This window comes from Bufo gargarizans, chromosome 2, assembly GCF_014858855.1.
Source record: "Bufo gargarizans isolate SCDJY-AF-19 chromosome 2, ASM1485885v1, whole genome shotgun sequence".
NCBI classification, from domain to species: domain Eukaryota; kingdom Metazoa; phylum Chordata; class Amphibia; order Anura; family Bufonidae; genus Bufo; species Bufo gargarizans.
The window spans coordinates 114,476,742-114,491,665 of record NC_058081.1 but is presented as its reverse complement, the minus strand read 5'-3'; the positions used below and the strand labels follow the sequence as shown (position 1 = coordinate 114,491,665).

General features: G+C 43.3%; 1 protein-coding gene across 2 annotated transcripts in view; it reads left to right on the top strand.

Moving 5' to 3' along the window:
• Window positions 1–1,902: 1,902 nt before the first annotated feature.
• The window catches only part of ARRDC4 (arrestin domain containing 4), a 71,685-nt gene continuing 58,663 nt past the window's right edge, over window positions 1,903–14,924 (top strand). Inside the window, exons 1-2 of one of the 2 annotated variants that reach the window (XM_044279435.1) lie at window positions 1,903–2,355; window positions 2,544–2,806. In XM_044279435.1, coding sequence (XP_044135370.1) covers window positions 2,575–2,806 — 232 coding nt within the window. In that variant the 5' untranslated portion in view covers window positions 1,903–2,355; window positions 2,544–2,574. Of the gene's footprint in view, window positions 2,356–2,543; window positions 2,807–14,924 lie in introns of those variants that run through there. The other variant, XM_044279436.1, reaches the window with a different exon arrangement.

Below are 14,924 nucleotides of genomic sequence, written 5' to 3'. Positions count from 1 at the left end.
CCACCAAGTGGGCCTCCATGCGGGACGTGTGTGCCATGTTGCGCTGTTTCTAGTACTCCACCAACATGGCCAGTGCCGATGATGCTGTCCTCAGCGTTACTATCCCACTTCTATGTCTCCTTAAAGAAACACTTCGGGCGATGATGGAAGAGGATGTGGCACAGGAGGAAGAGGGATCATTTCCACGGTTATCGGGTCATTCATTCACAAGCGGCTCAGAGGGTGGGTTCCTGCACCAACAGAGGCCAGGTACAAAACTGTCCAGCGAGGGCACAGTTCTGGAGGATGATGAGGAGCAGGAACCGTGTTGACAGCAGAGTGGCACCCAAAGCAGGTTATGTTCATCACTGGAGTGTGGCTGGGGACAGAAGACACAGACAATGCACCTCCCACAGAGGACAGCTTGTCGTTGCCTCTGGGCAGCCTGGCACACATGAGCGACTACATGCTGCAGTGCCTGTGCAACGACCGCCGAGTTGCCCACATTCTAACCAGTGCTGATTACTGGGGGGCCACCCTGCTGGATCCCCGCTACAAGCACAACATGCCATCCTTAATTTTGTCACTGGAGCGTGATCGGAAGATGCGCAAGTACAAGCACACGCTGATGGTATTCCCACCTGACAACGGGGGCTCAGTGGAAGCACAAGGCGAAGGCAGAGGAGGAGGAAGAAGTTGCCAACACATCTGGGGCACCCCCAGCACCTCAGAAGGGAGGGTTAGCATGGCAAACTGTGGAAAAGCTTTGTCAGCACGCCACAACAACAAGCACCACCAGCTGATACGGAACGTCTTAGCAGGAGGCAGCATTTCAGCAACATGGTGGAACAGTATGTGTGCACATGCCTAGTACTGACTGATGGATCTGCCCCACTCAACTTCTTCTGGGTCTCCAAATTGCCCTGGCTTGCCCTTTACGCCTTGGAGGTGCTGGCCTGCCCTGCGGCCAGTGTATTGTCCAAATGTGTGTTTAGCACAGCAGATTAATATTTTTTTATTTTTTTCTATTCTATGTTATTTTATGTCATTTCCCTATCCACATTTGTTTGCAGGGCAATTGTCCAGCTCTTGCCCCCATTTTGCTTCCTTTTGCAGCCCTCTAGCCCTTACTATGACTATTTTACAGGCATTTTAGTGCCCCAAAGTTCGGGTCCCCATTGACTTCAATGGGGTTTGGGGTCAAGTTCGGGTCCCGAACCCAAACTTCTAAGCCGAAGTTCAGCCGAACCCGGCGAACCCGAACTTCCAGGTGTTCGCTTATCCCTAATCATGATATTGGTTGTGTCTGTCTCTAATCTGTGACAGGCCGGGTCCTGTGATCCCCTGTCTTCATTCTCCCTGCCCTGTTTCCCTCACTAGTGTGTTAAAATTATAAAAAAGTAAAATGTCAACTCTCGTTTTGCGCAATTTTCCCTAAGCGAATCTCCAAAATCTGGATTTGTTTGGCAGAAGAATTTTTGTGAAATTCACGACTTAGAATTGATTCTCTAATCTCTAAAATTAATCAATTCATTAATAAAATTATTTTAAAAAGTCATACTGTAGCCCAATTACTTGAGACTATACTTTTTTTGTAGTGTACTGTGTTTTATATTTCACTATAGACTTTAATTTACATGTTGCTGCAGCATTATTGTCCCTAAAAAACAAGCGCGCACAAAAGGTTGTGAAAACCTGGCTTTTCCTCAGCATTCTCGGTATTACTTTCTGTATCATGTATGCTCTCTCCATTCTGTACCTGCAGCACTCACAAGAAACTTCACAAGAAACTCAAAGCTATCCTCTGCAGTCCGCCATTCAGCTCCAGTGTCACATAGTCTGCAGTGCTATGCCAGACTGTGAAGGAGCCTGTGGTTGGAGAAAGGCATCCTGGCTATCAATTGGCTGTGGGTTAAGGAGTGAGGCAGGGCTGGTAATAACAGGGAAGTGTTTAGACTGTGAGCTCTCGCTACACCCTGAACTCAGCCACCTTCAGGGGTACAAAACAACAGTGACCTGACTGAAGGATCATAAGTGGGCAGTGGGACAAGAAGATTCATCTCAAGAAGAGCAGATCCTTGGAGAACTGTGTGCATTCTTACAAGCAGCAGCTGGTCTCTGCACACCAGGAAGTGTTCCAGATTTTCGCTGTTTTGAGCATGTCTCTGCATCTCATGGTCAGATGACTATTTAACCCTATAACACTATAATATTCAGCATTGTGCTTTCACTCGTGGTCAAAAGTTTCCCTTAAACCTGAATACGACTTATTGTGTGGACTTCTTGTTTCCATGACAGACAGCGGTGACTTATTCCAAGCAGCTGACCAAAGCTCCTCTTGGAAGCCACAAGATCATCTTGACATCTGCTTAGCAAGTATTACGCTTTTGCAACTAAGACGTAGCTGCGCCAAACTTGGCGCAGGTCTATCAGAGGTCTTTTTGCCCCCTTAAACCTACCCTTTTTTTTTTTTACATCTTTCTTTTTTATTTTTGCCAGTAGACCAGTATCTGTTCACTTGATGGTGCTTCATGATATTATTTTAATCATGTGCCTTGTTGTAGCTTAAGGACACCCCTAGAGTCCGTGGGTAAAATGGTTGGAGGAGTTCTAATGAGTATTGTGCTTGAAAATGAGAGGAAATACGGCTACGCTGCAGGAGAATCTGTATCTGGACAGGTGATTCTGGAGCTTCTGGAAGATACTCAAGTGTTAGGGCTTCAACTTCATGCACGTGGGGGAGCATTCACATCCTTTACGGTGAAGAGAGGAGGAGAATGGGTTGAATGTCTGAATAAGGAGATCACCTTACTGTCATCATCCGCAGGTGAGAACCCCCAATGAGGTTGCTGACTTTGGAGAAAAATGCATTGTAATACCTTCTTTTGTAGTTGTCTCCATATACAGTATAACTGCTACTTTCTGAATTGTACATCACATCAGTATTTTGGCACTGCCGTATATAAATGCAGTTCTAGGCATTTCCAAAAATAGAAATTGTTGAGGGGCCAAGATCACAAACTCCTTAGGGTACTGATGGCATTTGTCAGACAGATCCGGATGCGGATCTGTCTGACAAATGCATTAAAATACCGGATCCGTCTCTCCGGTGTCATCCGGAAAAACGGTATACATTTTGTGATTAGTATTTTTGGCCGGAGAGAAAACTGCAGCATGCTGTGGTATTTTCCCCCGTTCAAAAAACGTAAAAGGGACTGAACTGATGCATACTAAATGGGATGCTCTCCAGTCAGAATGCATTAGGATAAAACTGATCAGTTTTTATCCGGTATTGAGCTCCTGTAACAGAACTCAATACCGGAAAACAAAAAAACGCTAGTGTGTAAGTACCCTTATGATAGAATTACCTCTTTTACTTTATTTACCTTTTACCTGCATGTACAGCATTAGTATATACAGGGTATGGCCATGTGGTCAAGTTTCCAGACAAAAGCATTAGTGGATCATACAGTAAAATGAGAGAAAGTATAAAGGAAAGATGCGACGTCTTTGACTAGTTTTGACTTCCAAAGCTGCATCAGAAAACCTGATCACATGGCCATACCTTTATACAGTATGTTGACCTTTGGAGCTCCTCTGTAAATGCCTGTCTGCTCATTTTTACAACAGTTTACAACTAAGGCTACTTTCACACTAGTGTTTTTACTAGATCCGGCAGGGTTCAGGAAAAACGCTTCCGTTACTGATAATACAACCATCTGCATCCATTATGAACGGATCTGGTTGTATTATCTGTAACATAACCAAGACTGATCCGTGATGAATTCCATTGAAAGTCAATGGGGGACGGATCCGTTTTCTATTGTGTCAGAGTTAAACGGATCCGTCCCCATTGACTTGCATTGTGGGTCATGATCCGTCTTGCTCTGCATCTCAGGACAGAAAGCAAACCGGAGCATGCTCTCTGGTATGAGAACGGAATGGAACGCATTTTTAATCATTCCGTTCTGTTCAGTTACATTTTGTCCCCATTGACAATGAATGGGGACAAAACGGAAGCGTTTTTTTCCAGTATTGAGACCCTATGATGGATCTCAATACCGGAAAACACTAATGCTAGTGTGAAAGTAGCCTAACAGTAAAGTTAGGGTCTGTTCACACTAGCATAATGGCTTCCTTTTATAACAGAAGGCATGACTCTGTGCTGGATTTGGCAAATGGTGGACTTGGGGTCCTTCATGGGTAGAGAATTAATTTCCACAAATTCATTTTTTATTTTCATTTGATTTGGTTGAATCTGCCTTCAGATTTGATTCAATCCAAATTGAAGGTGCCCCAATTGCCCTGAAAATTGTGTATCAGGGCTCATGCACACAACCGTATGTATATTGCAGTCCGCAAAACACGGATCCGCAAAAAATACGGGTGACCTCCGTGTACAGTGTATACAATATATCGATCGGCACTGCGGGAAGTAGAGTGGCGGTGCGCGTGTCCCAGGGCAGGCGTCCCATGTAGATAAAAGGAAAGAAGGACGGGCACTCGCTGTTAGTATATAATCTAGTTGTGATTTATTGTCACATTCCAGTGACACGTTTCGGCATACAACCTGCCTTTATCAAATGGTGACAGTTTGATAAAGGCAGGTTGTATGCCGAAACGCGTCACTGGAATGTGACAATAAATCACAACTAGATTATATACTAACAGCGAATGCCGGTCCTTCTTTCCTTTTATTGACATCTGTGTGCATTCCGTATTTTGCGTAAAGGAACAGCTGGCCCCCAATAGAACAGTCCTATCCTTGTCCGTAATGCGGACAATAATAGGACATGTTCTATCTTTTTTGCAGAACAGCTATGAGGACATACAGAAACGGAATGCACAGGGAATCATTTCCTTGATTTTTGCGGCCCATTGAAGTGGTTGGTTCCACATATGGACCACAAAAAAAACTGAACGGACATGGAAATAAAATATGTTTGTGTGCATGAGCCCTAATACTGTGGTTTCCTAGGACTGTCTCTATCTCCATCAAGCTTTTTAATAGCAGGACAGCATTAGTAATGTCAAAGTGACTGTGACATTTATGGTTATATGAATGAAAGCCGTTGGTAATTTGAATGGATTTTTCGCGGCTGTCATGTAGCAGTTGTAGTATGTTATATGTCGCAGTGCGTCAACATTGACTGTCATTACAAAAAATGTCAAGCGACATTGGAGCGTCATGAATGTCACACAACACACACCGCAGTGTAGTTGTTCCCTTTTAGTCGCTGTGAAGCCCTAGCCTAATGTGTGTTGCCCTAATAATTGTAGCAACCAGAGTTTAGTTTTCATTCTTTAAACTGCTCTGGAAAAATGAAAGCTGCTATGGGCAACTAAGACAGTCTTACTATTAGACAGTTTTACTCACTGAGGCCTAGAGTTTTCATTGCTGGCAGTACATTCACACAGCACTTTCCAGTTGTTCATTCAACCCTATCTAAGGCTGTGTTTTTGTCCCCTGCTTAACGTACGTACAAAGTATACGCTAAAAGGACGTCGCAGACAGATGCTGCAACGTGGCACCCATAACCATAGGGTCTTATTGTCGAATAAAACATATCTGTTCAGCATATACCTTTAGTTGCTGGCCTTAACAGGATGGAACAAAAATGTGATGTGAACACACCCTAAGGCCTCTTTCACACGGCCGTAGTGCTCCCGTGGCCGTATTGCGGGCCGCATACGGCGGTTTCGCAATATACTGGTCACTGGCCGTGTACATTCCGCATCATAGATGGGTCCGCAAATCCGGAGGTGCGGAACAGTACCCCACGGAAGCACTACGGAGTGCTTCCGTGGGGTTCTGATCCGTGCTTCCGTTCCGCAAAAAAATAGAACTTGTTCTATCTTTTTGTGGAACAGACGGATCACGGACCTATTCAAGTTGAATGGGTCTGGACCTGTACCGGCCGCCGCCACAAAGGTGGGAGAACGGAGCCTCTAGGAGCAGGAACATCGCCCCCCCCCTGCTCCTAGAGGCTAATAAGCATATTAGGAAAATTAGATTTCTGGCGTAACGGGGGCATAGATAAAAGTAGGAATAGGCTAGTTAGGTTTAGCTGACATTAGCACATTGCTAATGTCAGCTAGCTTAATAGGGTAAAATCTGGTGACAGAATCCCTTTAAACAAACATTTCTTATTAAAGATTTACTATACTATATACTTTCTGTTTTCAATGTTGTACTCAAAGTTTTTTTTTAAGTCAAAAGGAGCTGCAGATAACCAAAAAAACTAAGGTTGGAGAACTGATGAGAAACTAAACAAAGTATAATTTATACATAACATTTACACATATATTCATAAAAGAGGAAATGAAATCTGAGGAAATCTGCAAAGTGAAAAGTACTGTATGTTCTCTCAATACAATTTCACAATTCACAGCATTGTGGCTGATGTGGGCTTCAAATGAATCACCACTGGTTCTGTTAATTTGCCACACATCAGCACTGAAATATTCAGTTCAGACCCGAATACCCCCAAAATCTTAGGGTCATACTAAGTTCAGACATTTCTTATAACGTGGCTGTTTGAAATGTTTCTCTGGCTTTATATTCCAGATATACGGAACTGCATATCAGTCTGCATAGTATACTTAAAAAATATCAAGTTACAAGTTACTTTCAAAACATCTGACGAGAGAACACTTACATACATTTAGTCTTTGTGCACGTGAGACATATACAGTATGATACTGGTGGGTAGATGGGTAGAGATGAGCGAATTTCCAGTTCTGAAATTCGTTCACGCTTAGTTTACTGGTAAAAGGTGAATTGCGTTATGGATTCCGTTACCACAGACCATAACGCAATTCTATGATGGAATGGCTTGAGAGGCATTCCGTTATTCATTCCATCATAATAGAAGTCTATGAGCTGCATAACGGATCCGTCCCGTTTCCGTTATGCAGGAGAGGTCTCCCCTAAAGCAGCAGGTAACAACTGTATCCATACAACATACATTTTTAGTTCACAATATGCCAATAATCACTTTTATCTACACAACAATATGAGCCCTTTTACACTGGCTGATACTGTAGAGCAGGCAGTGATCTAGAATGAGGAACATTTATTCCCAGTCATTGCCCACTTCTTAAATGCCTTCACGTGCAGCAATTGTCACTTCTATATGGGAGATGCATGATCACTACTAGGATTGTTCATCCCCATACAATTGTATTGCTTGGCACCAGTACATCTGTGTACATACTACATAGGGTAATTTGCTGCTGACAGTCAAGGCTTTCTAGAGCTGCTTGAAAGATGTGATTACTTGAAAAACAAGCATTTATTCATTTGTCAGGTCTTTAGCAGAACATTTAAACAGGCCAGTTATTGGAATAAGTATATGTATAAACATTCTGTTATGCAGCAGAAGTGGGCCCACTGTGTCACTTCAACAGTTTTGGCCTGGGGCCAAGACTAAGGGCATTATCTAAGTTTACCCCGTGGTTTTCACCCTTTCACCCTCTGGAGTGGTCTTCACTCCAGAGGGACCACCAGACCGCTACCTCTCTGTTCAAGAGATGACTGGCCCACGGGGGTCAAGACTCACTGGTGTGCAGCACCGACGGAGCAGACAAAACTGTAGTCAGGGACAGGCCGAGGTCAGGGCAGGCAGAGTTTATGTGATCTGATAAACAGTAAAAGGTCAAGGCAAGCAGCTTTTGGTCAGAACAGAGATCAGGCAAAGGTCAGGTCAGACAGCAAAGGTTCAAATCAAGAAAGCAGGCAGAAGTCAGTATACAGGCAGACAAATGTTCACTTAGCAGGGCACTAACATATTATAACTTACTGCTCAGGCTCCTTCTTATAGGGGAAGGTCCCTTAAATTGTCCATGGCAGGCAGTTATTGGTTGAGGAAGAATAGGGTGTGCACACTGGCCCTTTAAGAGCTAGATGGAGCATGTGCCCTATGGGCAGAGAGAGGCCTGGCCAGAAATCGGCAACCTGTGTGGAGAGACAGATCTAAACCGGCGGCTGGGCACAGAGAGAAGAGGAGAGAGAAGCCAACTGCTTTGTGCCACCAGGACGAGAAGATCCCAGAGTGGGTAGGAAGAGCATTGGCAGCAATGGTCCACCACTGTATCACATTTGTTCCCTACAGTTGACCCAGTCGTTGACCTGGGTAAAAAGGTCCTCTGGCTGGGTTTCCACATTCAGTTTTTTGTAGCAGCCTTTGAAGCCAAAGCAAAGAATGGATCACAAACAGAGGACACAAATCTTCTCCTCTGTTTGAATCCTACCCTGGCTTTGTTATAAAAAAAAACCTTAAGGTGGAAACACACCCTACAAATGTTGGGGAGTGTACATACAGGGTCATACAGCTGCAATCACTTTCTCCTTGTCTAATTTTGTAGTTCCGCGTTTGTCTAGAGCTGTGGTTCCCTCCTGACAACAGGGAACTGTGCTCTAGGTTTTTTATTTGGGTTATCTCTTAGGCTTTTTCTAGAAATAGCCCATTTGAATGGCTATACATCACTATGATGGTCTCTGGTCAATGAAATATCATGGGTTCAGTGGTCTCCATGCCCTGCCTCCTGAATTTTGTCACTAATCTGGTTGCACCGAGGTGCTTCTCCTTCCTGTTAGTTGTGAACAGAAAATGTAAGAACTTTGTTGAACTTGATTTTATGTCTTTTTTCAATTAACTATGTTACTATGAAGTTACATCCTCAATGGTGTATCTCCCTGGGGCTTGTCTCTCTGAACAAGGCTACTCTGCCGCTGTCTATATAGGAATCCATGACTTTCTCCTTCTCCCTGCTGCCACAAACATTTTACTGTGTTCTACTGAGCAGGTTCCCAGACTACCTGGCCTGGTCTTGCTTGTGCCCCCTTTTTTCTTTTTTTTTGTTTCCCATGCCAAAATGCTGCACACCACTCAACACTTCCTCTTTCCCCCTCTGCGCTGCTATTCCCAATGTGGTACCACTTTCTGCTCTTCCTCTTTCACCAGGGATCCAAGCCCTCTGCCCTGGTGCACCACTTGCCAGTGGCTACACTTCCATTCCAAGTAAGTGACCTGGTGAATAGTGACTCCTGTCTACATGTAAAATGTAGCTCTCCATATGCAGGGTAAAGCTAATCATTTACAGAAGGGTCAGCCTACTTCTATGCTTATGCCTATTTGGGGAAAGAAGAAACTACTCCAGTTGGCTCCATATAATTGAGCATTTACTTTTAAGGCCCACAGTTCCATATGTAGATTTTGATAAAATGGGATAACCAGTTGCAGAGGAAGCTTCTGTTGATGGCACCAGACTAATAAGCTATGTACAGACATGAGTTTTCATGTTGTATGTGACCCTGTGACCGCTGAGTTTCAGACTTCCAGCATAGTGAGTTGCCCAATGCAACAGTATCTGCTACTGCTAATTATATCCCCCATATTAGCAGAGCACAAGCGTGTTACTACTTATTGAATGCACAGGAATAATGCCACACCTGTATGTCCTACCACTGCACCGCACCATGGCACACACTGTGGTTGCTATATCTTTCTACAGTATTTCCTAAAATAAAAATACTATGTTTCAAATGCTCCTGCCATTTGGATACCCAATATCCTGTTCTTGCTATTATTAGTACCATACAGTATAAATGAGCTAGAGAGGCTGAAGAACGATTTGTATATGGTTTTTATTCTCTGCCACTCGATGACCAGGACCTTGGCGTGGGATCACACATTAGCTGTTATGATAAGTTCTGATACATAAAGGACGATCATATATTCAGAATGTTTGGGGGGTTTCTGGATAAAAGTGGACACCCCATGGAATAGCTCCAGAGCAACACACCCTGGTGAAATACCTCTAAATACATCTGCAAGATGCAGAAACAAGGATAGGTGGGTATTTGCAGTGTCTTGTCTTTGGTCTGTATTCATTTAGGGGTCTGAGCTGGTGTCTGCATGTATTTTGGTTTGCAAGGAATTGGTCCTATGCACTCTTCTGGTGATGAATAAACAGGGTATATGCAAAAAAATGTGGCACTAACATCGTTACTTCATGTCATCCCCTGATGTCCTTTTTAAAAAAAATGAAGTTGGCAAGAATTATTTAATTACATTTTTCTGTATATAGAAAATGTGTTTAGATTTTTATGGGGATCTACTATAAATGCAGTATTGTAGACCGGTCACAGTACCTGATCTTACAATTGCATGGAACAAGTCTACTGTATACATTGCCCTTCATTGCCCCTTCATTCTTTGAAGCAGATGTATCTAAAATCTAAAATCCTTGCTTTTAAAGGGAACCTGTCACCGGGATTTTGTGTATAGAGCTTTTATTGTGTAAAAATACTGATTTGATACATATGCAAATTAACCTGAGTCGGGGACAGGACTCATCTCAGGTTAATTTGCATATGTATCAAATCGTTTTTATTTTTACACAATAAAAGCACACAGAGCTATGGGGACTGGGTATTGCGGATATGCTAGCTTCCATCTAGCAACCCATGTCCTCAGATCTATACACAAAATCCCGGTGACAGGTTCCCTTTAAAGGAGCTGGCTGTGTGGTACATGTGACAACAATCTCCCGTATTCTTCATATGTCTGGACTATGGGGTAGAGTGGCAAGACGAAAGTCTTTTCTTACGAAGAAAAACATCCAAGCCAGGCTACATTTAGCAAAAACACATCTGAAGTCTCCCAAAAGCATGTGGGAAAAGGTGTTATGGCGCAAAAACAACACTGCACATCACCAAAAGAACACCATACCCACAGTGAAGCATGATGGCAGCATCATGCCAAGGGGCTGTTTTTCTTCAGGAACTGGGGCCTTGGTGAAGCTAGAGGGAATTATGAACAGTTCCAAATACCAGTCAATATTGCCACAAAACCTTCAGGCTTCTGCTAGAAAGCTGATCATGAAGAGGAACTTTATCTTTCAGCATGACAGCGACCCAAAGCATACATCCAAATCAACAAAGGAATGGCTTCATCAGAAGAAGATTAAAGTTTTGGAATGGCCCAGCCAGAGCCCAGACCTGAATCCGATTGAAAATCTGTGGGGTGATCTGAAGAGGGCTGTACACGGGAGATGCAACCATATTATTTTATTTTTATATTTTTTCTGCCCTCAACCTAAAAGATTTCAGTTTGTTTTCAATTGAGTGGTACAGTTTATAGGTCACATTAAAGGTGGAAAAAGTTCTGAAAAGATTTATCTTTGTCTCATTTTTTTACATCACAGAAACCTGACATTTTAACAGGGGTGTGTAGACTTTTTATATCCACTGTCATATATATATATATATATATATATATATATATTGAATGCATATTCAGTGTTTAAATTGAATGTGTGTGTGTGTGTGTGTGTGTGTGTGTATATATATATATATACAGTACAGACCAAAAGGTTGGACACACCTTCTTATTCAAAGAGTTTTCTTTATTTTCATGGCTATGAAAATTGTGGATTCACACTGAAGGCATCAAAACTATGAATTAACACATGCGGAATTATATACATAACAAAAAAGTGTGAAACAACTGAAAATATGTCATATTCTAGGTTCTTCAAAGTAGCCACCTTTTGCTTTGATTACTGCTTTGCACACTCTTGGCATTCTCTTGATGAGCTTCAAGAGGTAGTCACCTGAAATGGTCTTCCAACAGTCTTGAAGGAGTTCCCAGAGATGCTTAGCACTTGTTGGCCCTTTTGCCTTCACTCTGTGGTCCAGCTCACCCCAAACCATCTCCATTGGGTTCAGGTCCGGTGACTGTAGAGGCCAGGTCATCAGGCACAGCACCCCATCACTCTCCTTCATGGTCAAATAGCCCTTACACAGCCTGGAGGTGTGTTTGGGGTCATTGTCCTGTTGAAAAATAAATGATGGTCCAACTAAACGCAAACCGGATGGAATAGCATGCCGCTGCTAGATGCTGTGGTCACCATGCTGGTTCAGTATGCCTTAAATTTTGAATAAATCCCCAACAGTGTCACCAGCAAAGCACCCCCACACCATCACACCTCCTCCTCCATGCTTCACGGTGGGAACCAGGGATGTAGAGTCCATCCGTTCAACTTTTCTGCGTCGCACAAAGACACGGTGGTTGGAACCAAAGATCTCAAATTTGGACTCATCAGACCAAAGCACAGATTTCCACTGGTCTAACGTCCATTCCTTGTGTTCTTTAGCCCAAACAAGTCTCTTCTGCTTGTTGCCTGTCCTTAGCAGTGGTTTCCTAGCAGATATTCTACCATGAAGGCCTGATTCACACAGTCTCCTCTTAACAGTTGTTCTAGAGATGTGTCTGCTGCTAGAACTCTGTGTGCCATTGACCTGGTCTCTAATCTGAGCTGCTGTTAACCTGCGATTTCTGAGGCTGGTGACTCGGATGAACTTATCCTCCGCAGCAGAGGTGACTCTTGGTCTTCCTTTCCTGGGGCAGTCCGCATGTGAGACAGTTTCTTTGTAGAGCTTGATGGTTTTTGTGAGTGCACTTGGGGACACTTTCAAAGTTTTCCCAATTTTCCGACTGACTGACCTTCATTTCTTAAAGTAATGATGGCCACTCGTTTTTCTTTACTTAGCTTCTTTTTTCTTGCCATAATACAAATTCTAACAGTCTATTCAGTAGGACTATCAGCTGTGTATCCACCTGACCTCCACAACGCAACTGATGGTCCCAACCCCATTTATAAGGCAAGAAATCCCACTTATTAAACCTGACAGGGCACACCTGTGAAGTGAAAACCATTTCAGGTGACTACCTCTTGAAGCTCATCAAGAGAATGCCAAGAGTGTGCAAAGCAGTAATCAAAGCAAAAGGTGGCTACTTTGAAGAACCTAGAATATGACATATTTTCATAGTCATGAAAATAAAGAAATCTCTTTGAATGAGAAGGTGTGGCCAAACTTTTGGTCTGTACTGTATATTATATATATATATATATATATATATATATATATAATATACAGTACAGACCAAAAGTTTGGCCACACCTTCTCATTCAAAGAGTTTTCTTTATTTTTATAACTATGAAAATTGTAGATTCACACTGAAGGCATCAAAACTATGAATTAACACATGTGGAATTATATACATAACAAAAAAGTGTGAAACAACTAAAAATATGTCATATTCTAGGTTCTTCAAAGTAGCCACCTTTTGCTTTTATTACTGCTTTGCACACTCTTGGCATTCTCTTGATGAGCTTCAAGAGGTAGACACCTAAAATTGTCTTCCAACAGTCTTGAAGGAGTTCCCAGAGATGCTTAGCACTTGTTGGTCCTTTTGCCTTCACTCTGCGGTCCAGCTCACCCCAAACCATCTTGATTGGGTTCAGGTCCGGTGACTGTGGAGGCCAGGTCATCTGGCGCAGCACCCCATCACTCTCCTTCATGGTCAAATAGCCCTTACACAGCCTGGAGGTGTGTTTGGAGTCATTGTCCTGTTGAAAAATAAATGATGGTCCAACTAAACGCAAACCGGATGGAATAGCATGCCACTGCAAGATGCTGTGGTAGCCATGCTGGTTCAGTATGCCTTCCATTTTGAATAAATCCTCAGTGTCACCAGTAAAGCACCCCCACACCATCACACCTCCTCCTCCATGCTTCACGGTGGGAACCAGGCATGTAGAGTCCATCCGTTCACCTTTTCTGCGTCGCACAAAGACACGGTGGTTGGAACCAAAGATCTCAAATTTGGACTCATCAGACCAAAGCACAGATTTCCACTGGTCTAACGTCCATTTCTTGTGTTCTTTAGCCCAAACAAGTCTCTTCTGCTTGTTGCCTGTCCTTAGCAGTGGTTTCCTAGCAGATATTCTACCATGAAGGCCTGATTCACACAGTCTCCTCCTAACAGTTGTTCTAGAGATGTGTCTGCTGCTAGAACTCTGTGTGGCATTGACCTGGTCTCTAATCTGAGCTGCTGTTAACCTGCGATTTCTGAGGCTGGTGACTCGGATGAACTTATCCTCCGCATCAGAGGTGACTCTTGGTCTTCCTTTCCTGGGGCGGTCCGCATGTGAGCCAGTTTCTTTGTAGCACTTGATGGTTTTTGTGACTGCACTTGGGGACACTTTCAAAGTTTTCCCAATTTTTCAGACTGACTGACCTTAATTTCTTAAAGTAATGATGGCCACTCGTTTTTCTTTACTTAGCTTCTTTTTTCTTGCCATAATACAAATTCTAACAGTCTATTCAGTAGGACTATCAGCTGTGTATCCACCTGACTTCTCCACAACGCAACTGATGGTCCCAACCCCACTTATAAGGCAAGAAATCCCACTTATTAAACCTGACAGGGCACACCTGTGAAGTGAAAACCATTTCAGGTGACTACCTCTTGAAGCTCATCAAGAGAATGCCAAGAGTGTGTGGCGAAACCAACCTCGCCACTGGGTTTTGGAGAGGCCTGTTTACCAGCCTCTTGCCTCAGGATTATGACCCATACTAACTTTAAAGGAGAAGACAGACCGGCCGCACAGCTTAAATCTGTCTTTGGAATTGTATTTTGTTATGTGAGGGTACCCAGATAGCTAATTTTATTGTATTCGTGTATTCTGAGTGCCATTCACCTAATGATATGCACTCAGACTTGAGCTATCTGGGGATATGTTAAATGTCAGTGTTTGCTGTGGGGGTGTGACATTGTATCTTTGGGTGGTGATTTCTGTCCTGTTGTCCCCACATGTGTATTGGCGATTTCCCTTTGTCCTGAGAGATAATTTAATTACTCCTCGGGTGTCTCCAGGGCAGAGAGGAGGAAACCATGATGCATTGTGGGGATGTGTTGTCTGTGTATCCTGAGTTGCTACGTACCTGTCCTGTGTCACAGTCTTCCTTCTGGTCCCCTAGGGGCGTGTCCACCAGATGGGGACCTGCATAAATATGGGCGGGTAGCCCTCAATAAAGAGTGCCTGTTTTATCCTTCATCATGTTGAGACTGGTGTTTGGATAACTGATCAAA